A 24,425-nucleotide genomic window follows, 5' to 3' on the forward strand; every position below is an offset into this window, starting at 1 on the left:
TAGCCTTCGAATGGAAATGTTTCCTCTAGTGAGCACTAATTAGCAAAACAGCAGGACTTCATCATTAACAGTTAAAGAATTTAAAGAAATAATACCTTTTTTTGATGATCAAGAAGCTTTGCATGGGTACTTGATTCTTGAGAAAGGATAATGGCAGTTTTTGTAACTGTTTTCACTGCATAGATTTGGCCTGCTCCATGATTTATTTAACTTGTATTATTTCCAATGCTCCTTGTGACATTTTCCTGCAGGTCATTATGCTTTTGCACACTTTGCATGTTATAGATTTTTGCAGCTGCAATGAAATAAATGAAAATTTTATTTGTTAATATATCTGGTCAATGAGTTTTTAATATTATTCCTTGCATGCTTTTTTGCTTGCTGTTAAGATTCAGTCTTCCTGAACCTATTCTTTAAGGCAGTGGTTTTTTATTTTAGTAGCTATGCCATCACTTTGGTTCTCAAAATGTCTTCTCATACCTACTAACCACATATCACTTTTGTAATTAATCAGTGACTCCGGGAACTCAAAAAATAAACAATTGATAATATTATTTGCATTTTATTTCTGATAATCATGTCTTTAACACCTTTGAAAGGTGTCTTAAATTTTCAGACCTTTAATGTGAGCCTAGTAAAAAACCACTACTTTATGAAGTACTTAATGTGCATAATTGCGATTATGTAGAGTCAATAGCAAAGTGAAAATTGGTATTTATGTTTATTTATCAAATGAATTAAATATTGCGCAATTTGATTGAAGATAAAGTAAAGCATTTTTATAATTTCCGCTACTCTTGATACAATTGAATTCATCTAAATAAGAACCATTACCATCTAAGTGTATGCTGGTCACTATGAAGAGAGTCTTGGATATGAGAAGTTTTATACCTTCTGAGAATGCTCTTCCTGTGTTCACCATAAATTCAAGTTGATCCTAGAGAGGTGGTAGGAAGGAGTTATTCTAGTTACTCGAAATATTAAAAAGAGTGGTTATAAATACATTTGAAATACCAGAAATATTTTGCACAGTTTCATATTTTGTGGAATAAAATTTTGATTATTTTCAGCTATTATTGTTATGGTCTGGGTTAATTAAGTTCTGGCTTCTCATTTAGATTGATGGTCAATATTTATAGCCCCTAGCATTGTTATATTTATGCCATTGTCAAATAGTATGTAATTGTATTATAGAATTTTGAACTCTTTGGTACTAATCATGGATAGTAAACAAATTCTGTGTTTCCTTTTCGTAAACCCAGTATCAAATTTTATAGGAACAAATGAAAACCTAAATGCAATGAGTAGAGTATCCACTCAAGGATTGGCATAATTTACATAGAATGGAAAAAAATTACATTTGAAAGTATAAATTGTATTGCCTATCTTGTATGAATGTTCTATATAATATAGGGGAACCAAAGAGACCATTTAGAAATTGAATTGGAATTTTAAAAAGTTTAATTTTCCACATTTAAGTGCTTTTATGAGGTTTCACTGAAATATTTAATGTGTGAACTAAAGATTTTTATATTGAAATGTAATGAAATAATTGACTTTGTAATTCCACACACTTTATTTAAAAACACGACCCAGGTTTCGATGTTGAACGTCATCATCAGGTGGTCCTCATAGAAGCACGCTGGCTATATATACCTTCTGATCATAGGAGGGGGGGGTTGGTCAGAGAGGGAGGTTGGAGGGGTAAAAAGGTTACAATGTAGCTGGGAAAAAAAGAGAATTACATTTTTGATTTAGAAGAGTGGTAGGTCTAGGAGTGGGGAGTGGGAGGGATACAAAATTTCGTTGGCAAGATCATCTTTCCAACGGACACATTTCAAAATTTCTAACTGCTCCAAAGCATCGAGCCTTTGAGCTTTTTTTTCAAAATGAATAATTTTTAATAATCAAAATTCAATGTAAATAAGGAACTTAATGTAATTAAAACGTTAGCAGTAAACAATGGTTATTCAGAAGATCTAATAAATAAACTTTACCGGAATAAACTTACAAAAATAGCCTTAAGCCACATTTACAACCCCGAACATGTAAAAGACCCCACTGCCAAATGGTGGAGAATACTATATCTTGGGACTATTTCTCAAAAAGTAATTAAAAGTTTTCCTAAAGAAAAAATTAAATGTGCCTTTTACAGTCGTTCATGCCTTAAGAACCTGATCTCTCACACTAAAGACAAAGTCCCCCAAAACGAGAGGAGTGGAGTGTATGAGTTAAAGTGCTCAGATTGCAGCACAAAGTATATTGGGCAAACAGGACGTAAATTTAAAGAAAGGATTAAAGAACACCAAACGTGTAAAAAATAAGAACATAACATCCCTCTTTGCAAAGCACCTCATCGAAAGTGACCACAAAAGTGACTTTGTGACAAAAATTATTCATTTTGAAGAAAAAGGTCAAAGGCTCGATGCTTTGGAGCAGTTAGAAATTTTGAAATGTGTCCGTTGGAAAGATGATCTTGCCAACGAAATTTTGTATCCCTCCCACTCCCCACTCCTAGACCTACCACTCTTCTAAATCAAAAATGTAATTCTCTTTTTTTCCCAGCTACATTGTAACCTTTTTACCCCTCCAACCTCCCTCTCTGACCAACCCCCCCCTCCTATGATCAGAAGGTATATATAGCCAGCGTGCTTCTATGAGGACCACCTGATGATGACGTTCAATGCCGAAACCTGGGTCGTGTTTTTAAATAAAGTGTGTGGAATTACAAAGTCAATTATTTCATTACATTTCAATATGTTATGCAAATTCCACAAAGTTACGCCTGAGACAACAAAGATTTTTATGTTGTAAGGTCTGGAAATTTTGAAGTAAATACCTCGGGAAAAATTAATAAAGGAGCTAGGAAATTGAAGGAAAAGAAACAAAAATTCTATATGTTGGCAACCGTTAGTGTAGAATTTCCAGTTCATGCTTGTGAATAAGTTGAATCCAGTTCGAACTTTTTTGACACGTATACCAATTTTCACTATTATAATGCTATCATTTTTGGTATTACTAATTCATTTAAGGTATTTCTGATAATTTTTGTTTTAAGAAGCTTGTTAATTGTATTTTACTCTAAATTATGTATCTGGTTTTGGTTTTTAATATTCAACTTCCTTTTGGTATAATGGCTTCTTCACATTTGGCTGTTATCTTTATCTTAAAGATGGCCAAAAGTGATCACGCTACTCACCCTGAAAATTTTGCTGCTGCTTGTATTTTTAAACTTACTATGCTTGAATTATTATTTGAAAGAACTTTACTGGCATGGTTGTGATAGTTCTAACAGCATGTCTCTTTTTCCAAATTTTTCCTTATCTTTTTCCTGAAACCCTTCCTACTTGCACTTTGGGACGCCATTACACCACACTTCACTCATTATTTGTTCTTCTTAAAATAAATGTTTTATTTTATAATCATTAATAATGGTTTTGTGAACTCAAAATTTATACTTCCTCATGGTAATCATAATAAAATTTATTCATGTACAATTCTTTGCAACTCAATCCTGTTTTGGTGTCGCATTCCTTCTTTGATTTTATTTCTCATTCATTTTCATACAAATTAATTTCATATTCATCCCTTTCTGCATTGTACAATATGCTTTGTGATAATGGCTGATCTCCTTATTATACATACTTTGTGGTTGTCATTTCTTTCTTTTTAAATGCCCTCTTATTTCTGCCTATTATGTTTCATCAATATATTGATACAATTAAATCAAAACATCTCTCTCATCTTTTACTCTTGAATATGTAAAAATATCGTTCATGACTGCTCTAATGTGCTTGAATTTCATCTCATTCTGTTGTGTAACCATTGAAAATTTGGTTTCATTTCTTTGTTATGATTAAAAAAAATCACTTGGCCCCTGAATTTTTTGAAAAAGGTCACCATCTTGGCCAGTTTGGCCTCAGCATCGCTCCGTCCTTCAGTTCCATCAGAACCTCTCATACATCTCTTCAAATAGCTCCTCTCAACACTCTTCCACATCTTCGTCCATGTCAAGCCTCTCAGTCACCCCCACACAAACCCCAACGCGGCTCAACTTGTTACCCTGCCTCAAAACTCTCTCTCCTAATACCAGGTCATCCTCTGCTTCATCACTTTACCTCAAGGTCCCCCCTACTACACCTTCCCCTCATCCCCTCTATTGTTATCCTTCACCCATCCCTCTCGATTCATGTCACAACAACGTGTATCATAATGGTGCTGCCAGGGGCATTCACCAACATTCTACGTCAAACTGCCACTGTTGTCAGTGTCCCCATGCCGTCTCAGCCCCACTTGACAACTGTCCGTCGATACAGCTGCAGTTAACATCATCAAGCAGCTCTTGTTGCGATCATGCCATGTCCCAAAGTGTACAGTCTTCTCCCAGCACACCACCCAATTCCCATAAGCACCCCAGGACCCCAATGACATCCCCATTGCCAAGGTCACCCAAGTTTCCTTTTCCGCTGGCTGCGCCATGCCCCCAGCATGCTCTTCACTGTCATCGGCATAAGTCTTGCTCGCCCAACATTGTTGTGCACGGTGCTGGTTCTGGTGGAAAGTCATCCATTGGTCCATTAGGAGGAGTGCAACTTGGGAAGATTTTCCAGAGAAGGTAACACCTTGTGCATTGGTATAACATTTATTTGCATCTTAGTCTAGCAAGTAGCTTTCAATTTATGTACATGCAATTTTTTAAAAATTGATTATCATGAAGAAATTTGGTGAATTTGGATTATTGCTGATTAACTACCTATGCATTCAGCTGTCTGTGGATTATGTAGTAATCTTGAATAATGGCTTATAAGTTTTACTTTTGGAAACTGCTGTATATAATTTCTCCAAGCTGCTAGTTGATCACATGCTTATATTAATTAATCAATAATGGGGCAAATTTACCCTTTTTCTTTGTAAATATTAATTTATGTTGTGAGTGCAGGTTTCACCTGATAAGTTTTGGGTTTCTGACAGTAATATATTGACATCAGAAAGAGATTTTTACATAGACAGTTTTAACAGTCATGGTGGAAACTGATGAATAATATTTTGCAACTGAGATATTTTAGAAATGAGAAAATTAATTTAAGAGGCTTATTAAATGATTATGGACAAAGTAGGATTTGACTGAAAGGTTAGCTTACACGAATTGAATTATTCAGAGCTTTTTATGACAAATTGTAAGTCATGATTTCTATGTACACATTAACAGTACCTACTTGCACATTTGGACAAATTGCATTACAAGTTGGATCCAAAAACTGGGAAATCAAATTAATTCATGAAAACTCTTAATAAAATATTATGCTAACTATTTTATGCTAACTGTAACTAGTTCTTGGTGTTCTTAAAATCAAGTAAATGACCCTGTTCATGTTTGCCTCCATTTTAATTACTCTCTGAAAAAATTACTGTATAATGGGATCAATTTACAGTTATTCAATTTCAAATAAAAATGTGCATCTATAGTAAAAATGGTATTTGATAATATGAGCTTTAACTATGTATATGGTCTCTTATTTAAATTATTAAGAAGGTAAACATTTTTCTTGTAATTGACCCCCATGTACAATACCACCTTGTATTGAGGCTAATTTAATATATTGTAGGCCAAGTAATAATAATGTGTTTTTAGATAATGAGTGGTCATTTTTTCTAAAATGTCATCAATATAGTGCTTCTATGTTAGAGCATTGCATTTTATCAACTTACCACCTATGAATAAAAATTCTGTTCTTTACTTATTAGCAGAAAAACTTTCATATAACATTTGTCTATTTTTGAGTATAATGAATACATTTTCAGCTTACCTCAATTAAATTATCTGGTCATGTCATTTAGGTAACTAATTACCAAGAAGGACTACTATAGAATTATGTGTCTTTGTGGTGTCCTTATTGAAATTGAAGCATATGTTAAACAACAGAATTCTAGTACAAATTAAAGTTTGCATGTGATCATTGAATGTTTATTACTAGATTGTATTCATTTTATAGTAAAATCGTGGCTGATCCAATCTAACCTTTGGTAAGCCAAAGTAAATGAGGAGTCTGATAAAAGTGGGCAGGGTGAGGGGCTCATGTTGCTTCTTGGATTTACATGAGTTAATTTTGATTTGTGATACATGTTCATTTATTACTTGATCAGTGGAAAATTGAATGCATATTGGTTAATATTTTGGAGTATATTTCAATGGCCAATGATAGCTTGAAATCCTTCCTCAGTTTGCCCTTAAAATCTATCTAAAAATAATATTCTTATTTGCCCATAATCAGACCTCCTTTTTAAAATATGAAGTGATTATTACTCGAGAAACCCAGCATAGCATATCATGTTTCCTGAAATTCAATAGCCTGAAAATTATTTCTGGACATCAAGTATGCTCTTAATAAAATTTATCTCTTAAAAACCCATGCAAATTGAATTAATTTTATGCATTGATATTTATTGGTAGGGAAATATTTTGATAGAGGATAGGACAATCATGTCAATTTTGTTTATACTAGAGGTAAAAAAATACCTTTATTCTATAGCCAATAAATGAGTGTTGGTAAATCTTTTTAGAGCTCCAAATATCTCCAAGGTGATGTGTAAATGCTGAGTTTTGTGTTCTGAAATTGACATTCTGGCTACATTTTCACCATTCTTATTGTTCTAAAGCCACATTTATAAAGTAAAGTACATCCAGGCCTTGAGTTTTTAAATTCTTTTCGGCCATCAATGTTCTTTTAATTAATAAGTGGTGCCAAAGGAAATGGCATCAGAAAGAATATGAAGCTTTGCCAATGGAAATATCCAAAAATTATATTTATGTATCATATATCTATTTTTAATCTACACTAGAATACAGGTATATAATGAATTGTTGATTTTTTACATTGTATACGAAGCTAAAATTTTTATTTGGAAGGTGATATGATTTGACTTTTAAAGTTAGAATTTTTTTGTGATAGTTTTCTTTCAGCCAAAGCACTATGAGTACACATTGTCAACTGCCACTGACAAGTTACAATTTAAATAATGAATGAAACCGATTTCCTAAGCTGCATCTCAAGTTTTCTTCGTGTTCTCCAGTTTTTCTTTGTGTATTGTTCTCTCTCTTTCTTAACATTATCTCTATGCCAACCTAAACTTAAAATATCTTTTCGTTCTTACACTTCTGAAAACTTCACACAAAATTGTATAGTATAATAGTACGATGTAATTGTATTCTAACAGGAGCCTTCTCATTTTGGTCAAGTTTTTCCGATGACATGGCATGATGATGACATTTTGAAGAAACGTGTGCCCCTTCTCATAATATTAAAGCCTATGTACTATGCTAGACCTGCTGTGCTGTAGTGTACCCAACTATTGTAGAAGTCTGTTTACAGTTCCTCTCATCATTGAAGCATCATAATCTAATAATAGCAAATGAGAAACTTTATGCTTTAGAGTATGAATGTAAGCTACTTTATCTTTACTAGATCCCATTAGGATTTCCATGTTGCTAATAAACCACTGCTTTCTAAAGAGAATGTGCTGCAACTCCCAATTACAGGAGCAATAGGAAGCAATTAATAGCAGCAGCTGGGGCAACAGGAGGAAGTGAAGATGACCTCTTTGAGGAAGTGCTTGGGAGATCTCAACCGTTAGTTCTTTATTGTCGATCATGTTTAGTATCCAGCCTTTAGTGTCCTGCACAATCTCCAAATGGCTAGCTGTCTTTTTCCTTAGCACCCCCCTGTTAAAATTTACCTTTTTGTTGTGTAGTTTCATTGAATTGTTTTAGCTGTTATTGTGAAAAATCATTAATGTTTTTGTAGAAACTTTGCTGTGCCACTGGTTATCATGTGGTCATTACTTTTTATTGCTATATTCATTTTACAGTACCATATTTACTCTAAAGATACATCAATACATGTGATTTATACTTCTACATGCTATTCTTAGGTATAAGATCTTTCGCGTGAGTTACCACTTTGAACTCCTGGTTTTTTCCAAATACCACCTAACTTTTGAAAATGATAGTACATAATTTTCAGTCATTCCAAGTAATCAGAATATGTTAAGGAACTTTTCAATAAGTACATTTCTATTGAAAAAGCTTCCAATGGCATAAATTTTGTGCCTTGTGCTCCTTGGCTCAAAGAGTAGATATCATGTGCTATAGTATAGAACTGTACATAACGATGGGGTGCCATTTCACTTTATGCGTATTAGATGAAAAACTTTATCAGAGACATCCTGGTGTTCATTGGGAGATGAAACTATTGCATTTGAGCCTATGTTCTTGTATATTTAATCTCTTTGTATCCATTCCTACATTGAGTGCAATTTTTTAAAACCTTCCTTTTTGGAAGTGAGTGTACAGTAAATTTTTATTGAATTTCATCATATTACAATTTGCCATTCTATTTGTTTGTGCAAAGTATACCTCTTAAATAATCTCAATAGGCAAGAAATTCAGTGTAATTTAGGCATCTGTTTACAAGCCATTTCATCAAGGTCCCATGTCACTTTTAGTTTTTCAATTGTGATTTTTTTTACTGTATTGCCCTTTTTACTATTACTGTTTCCCTTTGGCTATGGACTATGAGCTGAACATGTTTGCTGTATGCTTTCCATGGGCAAGCATTCTTTTTACAAAACAATACTTGATAAAATTTGGAAGCATTGATTCATTAGGCTATGTAAGTCAATATTGTGCTGCTTAGCTACGCATTTCCTTACCCAATTAATATCTCATTTCATTCCATAAGTGTTCACTAATCCATTAATCAGAGGATATTTTTGAATTATATGAATTAAGGTAGAACATGACTATCATTACTATGCGTACACATTTGAAAAGGATATCTATGTAGAGTAAATATAGTATTCAAATGAGCCAATCTGTAGCATCCATGTAAAAAGATAAAGTGGTTAAAATTTTGTTTAAGTTTTTTCTAGAAATCAATTCCCAATAATCTGTTTGAAAACGTTATAAGTGATGCATGCTAATTCATCAATTTATCAAGTTCACATGTCAATAAGAGCTTTAAAGTATGTTTTTAGCTTGTAGTTTCCTTTTCATGTCCAAATAGTCTCAGTGCATTAGATAGGCTTATAATTTTATTTTGAATGTTAATTTCCATAAAGTTATAGGCTAATTTTGTTGGTTTAAAGGTTGTGCTGCCATTTGATACTGTTGACCTGGCTATCAAGCCTAAACTATAGAAAGTGGCTGTTTTAGAAATATATCATTATTCCCTAGTTATTACATAATGTTATATACATTTTACCATGATGCCATCATATTCTATGTACAATTACTTGATTATTGATGGTATTAATTTCTTCATTGTTTTATGCTAATTTCTTTAATCCTGTGTTGAGAAACATAACTAGTTTCTGATCTGCTATCCTTAAATTGAGCATCATCTTCAATATAAGCAATATGTTTTTAGGCCCAGAATTGGTGGAAGTTATGGTCATTAGAACAAAATTTTCTATGGCCACATTTTGATCCTTGATGTTAAAGCAGGATCAATTAATTCATGTTGATATTTGAAGATAATTATATTTATGGTGGTGTAATCATATGAAGGACAGAACTTTTATTGAGACTATATAAAAAATCTGAAAGCAGAGAAAAAAATGTTGAAGTGATTATCTTATGTAGGGGTTTCTTATTTATTGTAGTAGTATAACATTGCAGATGGAAGGGTTAATAAATTTAGGTTGTATAATGTGCTTTGCACTAAACCCAGCTCTTGATTCTCATTACCCTTGTGGTTCTAAATAGTGTTAGATGAAATTAAATATAATATATGGTGCAGTGTTCATGTCATTTCATTTAAATTATTTTGTAGTAACATCCAAGACTGTCCTCATACAGCATATTTCAGAGGCAGCCTGAGATCCTCTTACTCTCATTTAAATGAGCATTCGAGGAAGTGATCACAAAATACTGCTCGTAATGACCTAAACAATATCTAATTCTTTCCTAACCTGATGGGCCAATCACAAAATGGATATCTGCATCCTGAATCTATTTGGTGTAAATATAGACTGTTATTTTGTCACAATTATTCATAAACCCCCAGGAATTCCTCACCAATTTAATTCAAAGCCTTCTCTAAGTTTCCCTGATAACCTCTGGGGGAAAAAATGCTCTGCGGTTTAGCTTTGCTGTGAGGATTCAGTTCAAAGGTGATACTGTAATTTCATTTGATAAATAGTTTTGCTTCTTCATTTTACAAGCAAAAGTTAAAATTTTAAATATTCAGGCATATTGGTAAGTGTATAAATTAATTATTGTGATTAATTCAAATTTTTACTTCATCTATTTATTATGTAGAATATATATTAGTGCAATGGTACACTAAAGAGAAAGGCATTTTATAGTTAATAATTAATTTGTGAAACTATAATATTTTAAAGTTTCTCATTTTATCAAATTATTATTATTTTAGCATATTTGATTAGCTTGCATGCATATATAAGTTAGGTGAATGTAATCATATGCCTGGAAATGTATGTGATACATGTGTGTGCTTGGACGTGCTAAAGAGTCAGTCACTAGTGAAGAACTGCATGATTACTCATAATTTACCAAAAATTATTGATAAATATGTATATGTATCAGTCACTGGTACCTTATTATATGTACATATCTTTTTCATCAATGTAAGTTTTTAAATTGTTAACTCTCTATTCAGTCTTATATTTAGTGATTTCAGTGTAATTTGTAGTTTTATCCAATCTATTATGTTAAGTTTATGTGATAAAAACACTTTCTATTCAGTAAATAAATTTTTGTGTGCCCAATTATAATCATGAAAATCAACAATGGTCAGTTGCAATGTGAAATATATAATTATGTCTACTTAATTACTTTTTAGTGCAAAACTTTTTTTTTTAACCATAGGCAGTGAGTAAATTTGAAAAATAATCAATAAGGACGAACAGAGACTAGTGATCTTAAGCGAAATTATTGTATTTGAAAATTTTGTAATGCTAGGCTGATGAATGGCATGCTTTCTCCATACTCCATGTGCTTAATATAATTATTGGATTAATGGTTGTATGTTTGGGATGATTTTGAGTGTGATTGCATGTTCATGTAGGATACATAGCTACCTTTTTTTTTTAGGTTTTATCGTAAATATTGCGCATGAGACGTTTTTGTTTTCCTAATGCAAGCCATTAAAAATGGTTGGTTTTCAATTGCAATCATTGCTTGAACTTTTTGTTTGATCACATTCTAGAAACACCAGCTCCGGTTCTAGTTCTGCTTTGGCCGAAGCCACCACTGGTTCCTTAGATCGAGCCAAGGCGGTGGCCGCCGAGAGGAGGAAAAAGGCATCTGGAGGGGATGATGTGGTGGTGGGCAAAGGAATTACTTCAGCTGCCATGTCCTCATCCTCCTCAGTCTCCCTCACTGCCTCCTCCATGGAGGCATCTGTGAGTGGTGGGGCCATTTCGAGTTCTAGAGTTGAAGTGACTAGGGTAAACCCTGATGACCTAATCGATGAACTTCTTAAAGCAACAAATCTAGTTGGTCAAGATGAGAGTGCAGAAAGTAAGTTTGAAATCACTCTCCTGCTTGATTTTTATTTCTTGAAGAGCATTATCTATCTTGAGTGAAAATGTATGAACCATGGTACATGTTGAAGAGAGAGATAGCGGTAGTAATTTTTTTGAGACTTGTTACCTGGAATTGTACTCTACATGATAGCATGATATGTTAAGTGCTCCCCTTAATAAAAGCAGCCATTAATTCATTTTTTCATGTTATTAATATTTTGCCCCTCCCATTAGAATGAGAGTAGTTGGAAATGTCAATGCAAAGTCAATCACAGTGATTCAAATGAATTAGCTTTCAGTTTGTAGCTCAGTAACTTGTTCCTGACAAATGTCAAATTCTGTCGCTCATTCAGGATGGTTGATTACTCATTATATTTTTTCATTTTCTCTAAGTACAATTGATCTACAGTTATTTTAATTTCCTCAACTTTAATTGCTTTCAAAATCAGTCATGGCCCTTAACATTTAAAGAAAAATTTAAACAACAGGGTTTCACCTCTCTGTCATTGCTTAATTTCAAACTCCAAAATGTTTTACTTAATTGTGGTTTTAATCAAGTTTGTGAATCGAAAATATCGGGAAGTTGTTCATTCTTCTTTAAATCATAGTGGTAAAGTTGATCTAATTTTTTTAATTAATAGCTAATAGAGTATCTGTTGCATGACACACTGTTTTGTGGTCTATTAGCTTAGAGATGAATAGCAACAAATTATTTCATAGCTTATGCTTCTCTTTTTTTCGTATTGAAAGGAATCATAGTGATGAATAGATCTTTATGCTTCGTAGCTTATGGAATTATGTTATGTATTAAATGTGCACTGGATGAGCATAATTAAATATTTTTGCATTTTCTTTCCCATGTACTGCATACATTTGACTTATAGTCTTATACTTACTTATTTTGTAAGTTTAATTTTATTAAAATTTGAACCAATAACAATCAAGACCCTAATGAGGTCTCGTGATGGATATCTTTTTTAATATCTTTAATAAATATATTGCTCTTTCTTTTACAGCATCAGGCCTTCAACTTTTCATTGGCAAAGATGGATCCACTGCCCTTGGGAGTCATGAGGTCAAAAGTCAAATGCCAGCCGGTGTTTTCAAGCAGGTTGTTATTGAAGACAGGTAGCAGGAAGAGTAGAGTGCATCAGGGGACATAACACAACCAAGAACTATTGTTTTGCTCTTCATAACTCCCCTATAAGAAGCACTTGATGACCTCAAACATTAGTGAATGAAGTTGTGACATAGCCAATAAAGTTACATAAGACATTCAGATTTTAAATAGCTATGTTTGTGTGAAGGACATCACATGAAAATCAGTGCCGTGAGCATTAAAATACCAGTGCCAAGCAAAGGTCAATTCTCACTTGTTTTTTTCAAGGCATGCAGAATGGTGCTTACATAATCGTCTGATGCCCTCCTGTTGTTTTATGCTGAAGTGGTGTGCTTTCAGGAATACTCTCAGATAATTCTGAAGGCTTTGGATAAACATTTGTTTGTGGTATTGTTCTGAGTACTTTACCTAATTTTTGTTTTGTCTTCCAAGTGATGAGTGGATTTGTTATTTAAATGGGAACACGTGTGGTGGAGAAAAATTATAATTTTTATTCCCTTCCATCACGAAAAAATGCCTTCTATTTTGAGTAAATACTCTTTTTTACAGCTGACAGCATGATTTTTCCAGTTGGCTGTGTTTGTTGACATTTTAATATCTTACCTGCCTAAATATTGTGTGGCACATACTCATATATTTTAGGCAGCATTTTTTTTAGCAGTTTATTGCTTCTCTAGGAGAAGCTTGGTCCAAGTCGTGGAGTGCAGCATTTAAAAAATATTGTGAATTCCTTAGGCTTACCATGATTGTTATGGTTGGCATTATAGTGCCATGTATCTCTTTTGTTTGTAACTTCATAGTCACAACTGTCTTTCTGCTCGCCATGGACTAAGGTTTATGTCTTCCTTTTTTTTCTGCGACATCATCATTATTTAATGTAAATAACCCAGAAGACTGTGTTGACTGTGAAATTTTTCATTTTTTTCCTGAAAATATGCTTTCAGTTATGACACTAGCTGTATGCTAGCATATGTTGACCTAGTATTTGCCATCCATAGTATTTTTGTTTTGAAATGCATTTTAAGGCATATGCTTGTATGCTGTATATTACAAATTGCATATTTCTTAAAAGTTAACTGAAAAATATTCCTTTTGTGATAAAGTTTTTGTGGAACTGTTTTGTTTTCTTCTACATCTGCAGTTTGTAAAATTTATTTCATGTTGTGTACCAAGGGTAATAGATTTGACTGTGAGCTTAAGGATTTATATTGTTTTAGAAATCTTGTTCATCTTCCTGGCATGATAACCATAACATTTAATTTATAGTCTTCCACGGAAAGCAAGCATTTAGATACAAAGATTTCATGTCTGATTCTTTTTGCGGCCAAATTGCTTTGATAACTTTTTGTTTTTCCTGCACTGATTTTAAATCTAACAGGAAAAATTATAAAATGGGTTTATCTTGAAAATATATGAGACTTTAAGTAATGGAACTACAACCAAGATTGAATTTGGAATCCAGCCATTATTCTTTTTAAGTATATTTCAGATTTACATTTGGCAGTAATCATGCTTTTGTGGTTGGTCAGCATATGTTGGCGTATGTAATGATCTGAAAAAATTTCATTGTAGACGCCATTTTTTTATATCAGTAGCATATATTTATTTATCTGGCTATATAAAAAACACTATGCAAAGAGGAAGCATCAGTAAAGCATGGGTGGGAGTAAAACTTATTTTATATAAACTGCAGTCAAGGAATTACTTTACCTGAATAAGTGCATTGAGTTAATGCTTTTCACTGGAAAAGGATTCAGCAACACTTCTTTTATTTTCAATCATGGTTCCTTCAAAAGCTCGTTCCTTTTTAAATTACACCTTTATAATGGATACTTTTCATCATAACCTGTCCAAAAGTTATAATTTTCCATGAATGGCGTTTATGTTTTATATTGCAATCATTAAAAAAATGAATTGTGTTATGAAATTTATCATTTGATAAAATATATCTAAACACCAATTGCATCATAAGGTAATGCTGGTTATAGTGGCTGTGCAAAATGTGTTGAGATGGACCTGTTATTTTAAAATAAGAGCAGATAATATACTGTGTGTCAATTCATGTACAGTAAAATTTAACCTCCATTTGGATTTTTTTATTAGCTGATGGCTGTTGCTTTAGCTTAGTGTGTTTTGAAGCCCATGCCATCAGTTGTTGATCCCAATGGGAACACAGTAACTTTATACATGAGCTAGGATGGCACACACTTTGGTCCTATTACATCAGGAGTGTTGTCCGTAGGGGCTGTACAGTTGTCGATATAATCAAATTCCCCTTTGAGCTAGGATTCAAATTGAAATGAAATCCCTCTATCATTTTGGAAGGAGTGCCAGAATAAAGATTAAAAGTGAAAACTGTTTGAATGTACAAAATGAAAAAAAAATGTTCATGAATGTCTGTATGTTCTTGTCTGCATGTTGTGTGCCATGTTTCAAAGTGTGTAATTGTAATAAATCCCTCATCAATTCATTGTTATAGCGTAACCTGTTTAAGAGCCCATTCAAAATCACTTATTGCAAATGTTTATTAATTTATTTTAGGGTATTGTTTTTGGAGATTGATGTTTCACCAACAATATTACCTATTTCACCAAACAGCTCTTTGTGAAATGTAACTGCAGCTCGCTGTCGCAACTGGCTTAATTTTAGTCAGCAATAACAGAATGTAAAACATATCTCCTTTTAGTTACAACCAATAGACAAAAGAGTGGGAGAATAACCAGTCTAAGCTATGTGCAGGTTATAATTTTTAAGAAATGATGTCATTTTTGTTTGAAGTAGTGGAAATTTTGCATGCATGGATAAAGCAAGCATAGGACCACAGATGTGAAAACAGTTTGTCTTTGAAAACTCTTAGAATCCCTCTTGAACCTGTCGCTTATCAACATAATTGAATGTACAAAATAGTCGGGTAATGTTCTGGCAACTTAATGTAATATTTCTGTATATAAATAATAAATCTTCAGATGTTTCACATATTCATAGCAGTTAAAGATTCTATGTGATCATGGTCTAAATTACTGCATGTCTAAATTCCTTGCCAAACTGTTTTTCTTTGTCCTCGATTTATTTTTTTCTGCTTCTGCAAACTGTATATTGTAATGTGATTGTAAGAATGTAACCCTTGTGAGCAATTTTTATAAATTAAAAAGAGGTATATGTGGGATGGTGTGATGCCCTTTTCCATCTATGGACTACAGAGAAGATGGAGAAGTGTTGCTTTTACTTTTAATGTGTGCTTTTGAGTCAATCTAATAAGAAAGGACCAAACCATATTGTTAAGTTCAGTTCCACCATGAAGATATGGTAAAGAGTTTTTGATGTCATCAAGTTCCAGGTGAATGTACCAACCATCAGAAATATAAATAAATGAAATGTCTATTGATGGTTCATGGAACAGTGGGGACTGTATTAGGTGAAAAATAAAAAAATCATATTCTATCAGTGGTTTAATTAACTAAACCATGTTCTTAATTATTTCAAAATTCAACTGTCTTGCAGATAATATTTAAAAATGCAAATGGTTAATATTGAGTTTTTCAGCATAGGTAAATATGCCATATGATATATTCATTTCCATGATATTACGGCTAGTCTTTCTCAAATACCTTTGTGATTGACTTTCCATATTCTCTTTGAGCCTACCAACTATTATCTTCACCAGTTCTTTCTAGGTTTGGGGGTCTCCTCTGGAGAGAACCAATGCAAACAGGATCTTGTCTTAAGAAAGCAAAGAGATGATTCTGGTTCTGTGCAACACTTCATCTAGCAAAATTTTTAATGCAACACAGCATGCAATTGCGGCAAGATCACAATAGAATTGGTTTGTGAATGATAATTTCCCAATATATGCCGTCCATTGCTCCGTAACTGGTCCTTACTCGATTATGTGGGAGAAAGTTTATCCTTCTTCCCTCAAGATTTCGAATATTGCCAAAATGGCTGTGATATTCTAGGATTAATGTACAATATGGAATTCCTTATCCTATTCAAAACTTTGGGTAGAGTTATCAGCCAAGTGGTCTTTTTGGCACTCATGGAAACCCATAGAGGGTCTAATTTGGATATGCGCAGGCGGAATGCCTGCTCATATCAAAATTTTGGGCCATATAAAATAATGGTCAAATAAAAACCATTGATGACTGTTTGGAAAAGGTTGAGCATCACAATTAGAAAATGCTTACTAAATAACAGGAGCAACTCAAAACTTCCGGTCGTGGCTATAATAAAATATGATTCCCAAAAGGATTGGCTATCCAAATTTTAATTGCAGGTGGTACCAGCTGTACGAAGAGAGCCAGCTGAATCCGCCAAGAATTACGGTCAACTGACGAAAATTATATTGCTTGACAAAAAGGAAGAATTGATTTTAAATCCTGGACTGACTACAATAATAATGGCACACAGCCCTGATTCTAACAATCGGATTACTACCCTGCCATCGACATAGCTAAGATTCAACCCGATTTTCTGTATCTTTTCCTTACATCATTTTTCTCCTAACGATATCACTAGTCACACATTTTAGCTTTTGGTTGAATCTAATCATATTATAAAGGCGTTCAGAATCCAATTGTTTGGTCTAAAATTATATTTCCCTTCTATGTGAATAATTGACACTCTTGCAATGCATTTGGCGAATATAATCCCATTTCTGTTAAGTTCACCGAAGCTGCTGAGAAGTGTCATTATTCGACCTATTGAACACAACATCACGATCGATATTCTTCGACTTCAATTAAAGTAAAAGGCGCCGAAATAGCTGATACAAAGGAGATTTATCGTGCTGCAGTTTTAAAATTTCACCCCAATAACAACTCTGCACTTTTTGTGGTGAGTAGTCTTTTTAAAATGAATATTATGTGAGAGGAAGTCATAGCATGACATTGATACGTATTTTAAATGGTATTACACTGGTAATTTTTAAATAATCCAAAGTAGCCTTAACATAGTAATGATAGTAATCGTGTGACTTTTAATTTCTTGGAAAAAAGTAATACTTCGATTTGACTTAAATTAGAGATCCTTATAAAATGTGCAACGCTTTATGTAGCTAATTATATGTACAAAAACTGAGAAGTAATAAGGTATGTATAAAATATGTATACTTCTATAAAGCCACCTCAAAAATAAGCAACCAGATGGATGACATTCGTGGAACCAAGTTGTATTTTCTCTCATAAGAAAACAATATGAGTATGTAATGTTTTCTCTTCCCCCTCTTCCCCCTTCTTCTCCTAGAATATTAGTTTAGATTTTTGAATTATGATGACGGCAACATTTATGGAAGTAGCTATCCAACTGTTGGGGATAATATAATATATTCTTTTGCAGCATAAAGTCAGATAATTGTGAAATATATCTTCGGAAGAATTTTTTTCCCTTGGTTCGAATAATAGTTGTCATTAAGAGATCACTTTAATAGGGTTAATATTTTTGTATGGTTCTGAAATATGGTTATTGAGGAAAGTGAGTTAGTGTAGATTAGAGACTTTTGGATGTTAGTGTGGAAAAGATTAGGGAAAATAAAATGGACTTAGAATAACCCATGAACATGTGGGGATCGGGATGGTGCGGTGGCTGATGCACGGGCTTCCCAGCCAAAGGGCCCTTGTTCAAATCCTGGAGGCGGCTTTTTTCTTTATGGTATCCCAATCTCTACTTTAAATGGTGGACCTCTTAGAGCCTTTCATTAAGAGAGAGCTAATGCTAGGTTTCTCTCCACCCTTCCTCAATTCCCATCCATCCCTAATGACCTCAGCTGTTGTTCACCTCCCTTACTCCTACTACTACTACTCCATGAAGATGTGAAAGGAGAAAAGAGAAGGCTTACCAGAGAACTTTAAAGCTCCCAGGAAAAGTTGAAGCATGGGACGTTGAGAGGCAATGAATGTTATATGGAAGAATGCTGGGTAAGCAATGTATAGGAAGGAAGAGAATGGTTATGCTTGATGAAATGAAGGGAGACAGAAAGGTTATGAGTTTAAAATTTGGTTTATTGTAATTTGTCTGTTTAAGGTGTATATTTAGTTTTTGATGTTGTGCTTGATGAGGCTTAGAAATATAGATGTCATCAGTTGCTGAGTCCATCAAAACTTATTGTAAATAGGGAACTGAAGCTAATAATAACACAGCATATTTCTATGGAGTTTTTATGCAGTTCTAACAATTAAGAATAATGAGATATCTATGACTATAACATTTTCATCAGTGGCAGGCAGGTTCAGTGTACACCTCATGTAACTTTATATACCTTGAGCAAGGCTCAAGGATTGTATGATGTTGTTCTGTATTGAAACACATTAACTGGTTGAAGAGTTCATAAGTTATTCTAGTTGGCCAACATTTTCCAAACTATCCACTAAAATTGTAGTAACTTCATCATTACATCATGCATGTTTTTAACTTTTAATGCATACATAATCAGAAATTGTGAATAATTGGTATTAACTTATAATAAGAAGGTAAGATTCATTTCAATGGAAATATCTGAACAGAATAACTTGTAGATATTGATAGCATATGTATTATGGAGACGTGGACATTGTTTTTAAATGAGGATTAACTTCTCTGTGAATTTATATTTATTAGCTAATTCCAAGAATCATTATCTCATGCATATATATAATATTAGATCTACATTTTGTAAAAACTTTGTTATTATCTATATGCTAGCTAATACATATAAGTAAGTGTTCATATAAGTTATGTATAATTGGTATATTATTATTAGGTAATCTACCAGTTAAGGTAGGTTTTTGGATGGAAGTAATTACTAATTAAATAATTTGTGGCCCCTAGGAAAACACAACATCCTACTCTACATCAGGTCCCTCTTCAGCTCTTGAGTACTTTCTTCCTCCCTTCATCCCGTCCAACATCCCTATCCTGTTCCTTCCCTTTCCTCGTTTGCCTAACATTCTCCCCTCAATTACAGTCTTCAACATCCCGCTACTGGTCAATACCCCCTTCAGCCACTTTTCCTGCCTCCATAGGATTTCTCCCAACAAACCCCTCTCTTCTCCCACCATACCAAGTACTTCCTCGTTTGTTTTCTTCTCTGTCCATTTTACCTTCTCCATTCTTCTCCACACCCTCATTTCAAAAGAATTGGATCACGGATGAGATGATTACAAAGATGGATGAGCGGCGAAAATGGAAGAATGTAAATACAGAATTAGGCAAAATGAAGTACAAAGAATTAAACAATAAATTGAGGCGTGCAACAAATAAAGCAAAAGAAGCATGGTGGAAGACGCAGTACGAGGATATGGAGAGTCTGCAGAGGAAGGGTGAAATCGGTGCGCTGTACAGCAAAGTTAAATCTTTATCGGGAAGTAAGAAAGTGAGATCAATGATAGCAGTTAGAGATAAGGCAGGTAAGGTAATAGTTGACGCAGGAAAGATACAAGAGAGATGGAAGGAGTATATAGAAGAACTGTATAGTAAAGAGCTTAGACCAACAAAGTTAGACATAGAAAAGGAACATGATGTAGAGGAAGATAAATTAGGTCCAGGCATACTAGACAATGAGATAGAAAGGGCATTAAGGGAGATGAAACTAAATAAGGCCGTGGGGGTAGATAACATTCCCGTGGAACTTTTAAAATGCTTAGGAAAATGTGGGAGGAAGAGGCTATATGGGCTGATCCGTAGTATTTATGAGGAGGGAATCTGGCCGGGAGACTTTGTGAGATCAGTTTTAGTTCCTATTCCGAAAAAGGTAAAGGCCACGTCATGTGAGGACTATAGGACAATTAGTTTGATATCCCACGCAGCTAAAGTAGTTCTCAGGATCATAAACAAAAGGATAGAGAGTAGGGCAAATGATTACTTAGGGGATGATCAGTTTGGGTTTAGGAAGGGGAGAGGTACGCGTGATGCCATTGCAGTAATGAGATTATTAATCGAGAGGAATATAGAACACAACCAGGAGGTATTTGCCTGTTTCGTAGATTTCGAAAAAGCATTTGATAGAGTGAATTGGGAAAAACTAATGAGTATATTGCAGAAAATAGGAATAGATTGGAGGGAAAGGAGGCTAATCCGCAACCTGTACATGTCTCAGACTGCTCAGGTGCGGGTGGGAAACGGGGAGTCAGGATGGGCAGTGTTAGGAAGGGGTGTAAGGCAGGGTTGCCCATTATCACCGTTGCTGTTCAACCTGTATGCAGAGGAAATGATTAAAGAGGGATGGGAAGAACTCGAGGTAGGAATGAAAGTGGGCGGGGAATCCGTGAAATCAGTTAGGTTTGCTGATGACCAAGCTTTAGCTTGTCAGTCAGCCAAGGGGTTGTTGCAAGCATTGCTGAGGGAAATTCAGTGCGACAGGTATGGAATGAAAATCAATATTAATAAAACAAAGGTTATGCGATTTTCTAGAAAGAAAAAGGCTAAACTAAACATTAAAATAGGACGGCAAAACCTAGAGCAGGTAGAACAGTTTACGTATCTCGGTAGTGTTTTGGACCAACACGGTCAAAGTAGTAGGGACGTAAGGAGAATTGCGCTAGGCAAAGAGGCTTTCACAAGGAGGAGGGAGTTAATGAGGGGGACGCTGAGTAAGAATGTTAAGAAAAGACTCATAAAAACTTTAATTTGGAGCGTAGCTATGTACGGCGCGGAAACGTGGTCATTGAAGAGGAGGATAGACGTAGACTGGAGGCTTTTGAAATGTGGGTGTGGAGAAGAATGGAGAAGGTGAAATGGACAGAGAAGAAAACAAACGAGGAAGTACTTGGTATAGTGGGCGAAGAGAGGGGTTTGTTGGGAGCGATCCTATGGAGGCAGGAAAAGTGGCTGAAGAGGGTATTGACCGGCAGTGGGATGTTGAAGACTGTAATTGAGGGGAGAATGTTGGGCAAAAGAGGAAAGGGAAGGAACAGGATAGGGATGTTGGACGGGATGAAGGGAGGAAGAAAGTACTCGGAGATGAAGAGGGACCTGATATAGAGTAGGACGATGGATTTTGTGTTTTGTTAGAATTAATAAAATATTTGTATGGTAGTTGTATCCGTCCAAAAACCTACCTTAACCGGTAGATTGCCTTAATAAAATCAAGAATGAGTTCTGTAGACGAGGCCATCGAGCATGTGCGAGGATACTCCCTAAGTCGTATGTTACGGTAATCAATTTAATAACAACGAACGTCATTAACCAGTTGGAAAACCTGGAATCACCAGAGCAACCGGTATATTAATATTTCCGTTCTGCATTGCCCCTAAAAATACGTAGTGTACCTCAAAACAAGCAACATTTAAGAAGTAATTTTGCAGTTTAATCTTTAGGAATAACGTAGTAATCACCCGCTACCCTTGGATGTTTATTCTACTTAGTCTACTGGTATCAGGTTCTCCCATTTGGTGTTATGGGTGTTTTTTTCTGTTTCAATTTTCCGTAAAAAAACGCGAAAATGAGTTCATAGTCTTGGCGTAACACCTCGCGAGAAGTGACTGACTTGTGCTGCCACTGTCCGAAGTGTGAGTTCTCTTCGAACCTTGACCTCGCACCCATAGGCTGATGTTATCGGTGAAAGTGGATGTGCCGAGTGAAAGTGCTGAGGCGCCCATGCTAAACTAGTTCTCTTCCGGTATAGAGAAGAAAGTGGGAAAAGGCTCTTATGTGACTAGCCTGACTCTATAATGCAATTGGATCATTATTCAATATGGGTTCGAGTTTTTTTACTGTCATCTTATTAGCGCACTTTCTTACCGATCAATTGAATAGATTGCTTATAGTCCAAAGGTTTCTGTAAGTTTTCGTGGAATTTATTAAATTTCTTCTATACATTCGCGAGCCAATTTCTCTTGCAGCTGAGAAAAATACAACTGTAAGTAAGCAGTGCTTAGATGCTTTATTTTGAATTAGAGAACGTGGAAGCACATTTTCACTCCTGTGGCGCGGAAAATGTGTACCTACGGCAAATGGGTCACAACACTCAGGTCCTTAGGACTTATGAGGAGAACTTCGCCTTGTCGGAGGGGAAATGCCAATCGAGGCAAGGATTTTAGAAGCAATGAAGTGCAGTCGTCAGCCATCACTCATGATTGCAGCAATTCAAATGGTACTATGAAGACTAGTAGATTTTATTAGTCATCATTATCAGTATTTCATTCCTAAGATTATTTTACCGCAGCCCTCCATTTTTCTCTATTCAGCGTGTTTTCCCATATTCTCTGATAGATTTGATCTTTTTCATATTTTCATAATATTTTTACTGTTTTTTGTTTATTTTACAAATTATTTCAAATATTAGGGATACATCGGCGATAATTTTGTAGGGGATGATTGGAATGAGGACAAAAGGGCCGTTTCCGGATACACCAACGCTTGTGTTTTCCCGTTGTGTGAATGCAGTTGATTCGTTCAAGCTTTACTTGCCCAAGTTTAGCAAAGACTTTCTCGTACCGTCCCTTCGAATGCCCATTGGCAATGCCGAACAATATGAGATTTTAAATTCCTAAGTGATTCCCATGATCTGTTCAGATAACCTTTTTGGAGAAGAGGCCTTCATACAATATATGAGTCTTGTCGTGGATTAAATTACTTTAAACACCCTCAACGCTTGGAGTTAATATATTCCTAGCATAATAATACCTCATCCAATGGTGATAAGTTGACAAGATACAGAAGAGTTAATTAGTTCATAAATAATTGTTTTTCGTTACCAGATACGCCATTTCCATTGAAAAGAAACATCTAGGAAATATCTACTCCGGTAGAACAAAGCAGAATTAACTCAGCCCTCAGTTTTGCAACATTACTTTTCTTCTTTTACCGTTTATTTCAATTTGATCTATATTAATGAATAATATGATTAGTTAGTTTTTTGGTTTTGTCGCAGATTAGCCCCTATTGTAAAGGGATTCCTTGAGAGAAAAGGGACGTGGAATGTCTAATCCCTCCCTATAACTTGCCTATTCTAGTTTCGAAAGTTGTGACTGTCTTTTAAATAGTTTGCTTCGACATTGGTAAGAATACATCGAAAATTTATGTCCCAGCTGCATTAAACTCCATTTGGTTAATAAAGTCGTTCGATTTAATGAGTGCTTAAAGAGATATATTTTTATACCGCATCAGTTACACCGCATATTTTGGCTTTAATGGCACCCATCTCTGGGAGATTTTAGTGCTTGGCAGGATCTCATTGATGCAGTGGCTTGTTAATACATTACCCTCACAAATCAATAGTTGTGCTTAGATTTTCAATGACAAATGTTATTTAACTGTTACGTTCTCCTGTCACTCTAGGGATATTTTGTGAAGACCACATCATGTGCAGGACCAACGACGTCCATCGGATGGGAGAGATTATTATGGTCAGCGTACCTCCTTCTTTAAGGGTAGGCTAACATTCACTTCGCCTTGCCTTGAATTCACTCAGTTCTGCCTTGTCCTTATCTTAAATGGCCTCAGTAGTCGCAGTTTACCCAAAATGATAATAACTTAATATTTAAATCCGGAATATACTGGGTGTGCGTTTTGATTTCGATGTCTAAAGAAATTCGTCATGTCAATGGTGAGATTGTACTTGCCTGAGGCAGAAATAATCCTGGGTCAGCATTCATGGTCGACTTATACATTTTCTTGAGCAAGACCGCTAGCTATTTTTACAGTCGTAAAAAAGGTGGTCTCAAGTGCTGCGGAATAATGCGAGCTTGAGATCGTCTTATTTCCGGGGGTAAGCATTTGCAGAGTCATATCTTATTGGAAACAGCTGATTCTTAAGCAACCGTGGTTTCCCAGGGTTGCGGAGGAT

General features: G+C 34.7%; 1 protein-coding gene across 4 annotated transcripts in view; it reads left to right on the top strand.

The window, feature by feature from the left end:
- Nucleotides 1-13,873, top strand: part of LOC139688780 (EEIG family member 2) — a 251,010-nt gene extending 237,137 nt beyond the window's left edge. The window contains exons 7-10 of one of the 4 annotated variants that reach the window (XM_071586259.1): nucleotides 3,896-4,615; nucleotides 7,538-7,627; nucleotides 11,229-11,542; nucleotides 12,564-13,873. In XM_071586259.1, coding sequence (XP_071442360.1) covers nucleotides 3,896-4,615; nucleotides 7,538-7,627; nucleotides 11,229-11,542; nucleotides 12,564-12,679 — 1,240 coding nt within the window. In that variant the 3' untranslated portion in view covers nucleotides 12,680-13,873. The remainder of the gene's footprint in view (nucleotides 1-3,895; nucleotides 4,616-7,537; nucleotides 7,628-11,228; nucleotides 11,543-12,563) is intronic. The other 3 variants (XM_071586260.1, XM_071586261.1, XM_071586262.1) reach the window with 3 other exon arrangements.
- The last annotated feature ends 10,552 nt before the right edge of the window (nucleotides 13,874-24,425 follow it).

The sequence above is a fragment of the Hetaerina americana genome, unplaced genomic scaffold, assembly GCF_022747635.1.
Source record: "Hetaerina americana unplaced genomic scaffold, ioHetAmer1.1.p SCAF_1, whole genome shotgun sequence".
Taxonomy (NCBI): Eukaryota; Metazoa; Arthropoda; class Insecta; order Odonata; family Calopterygidae; genus Hetaerina; species Hetaerina americana.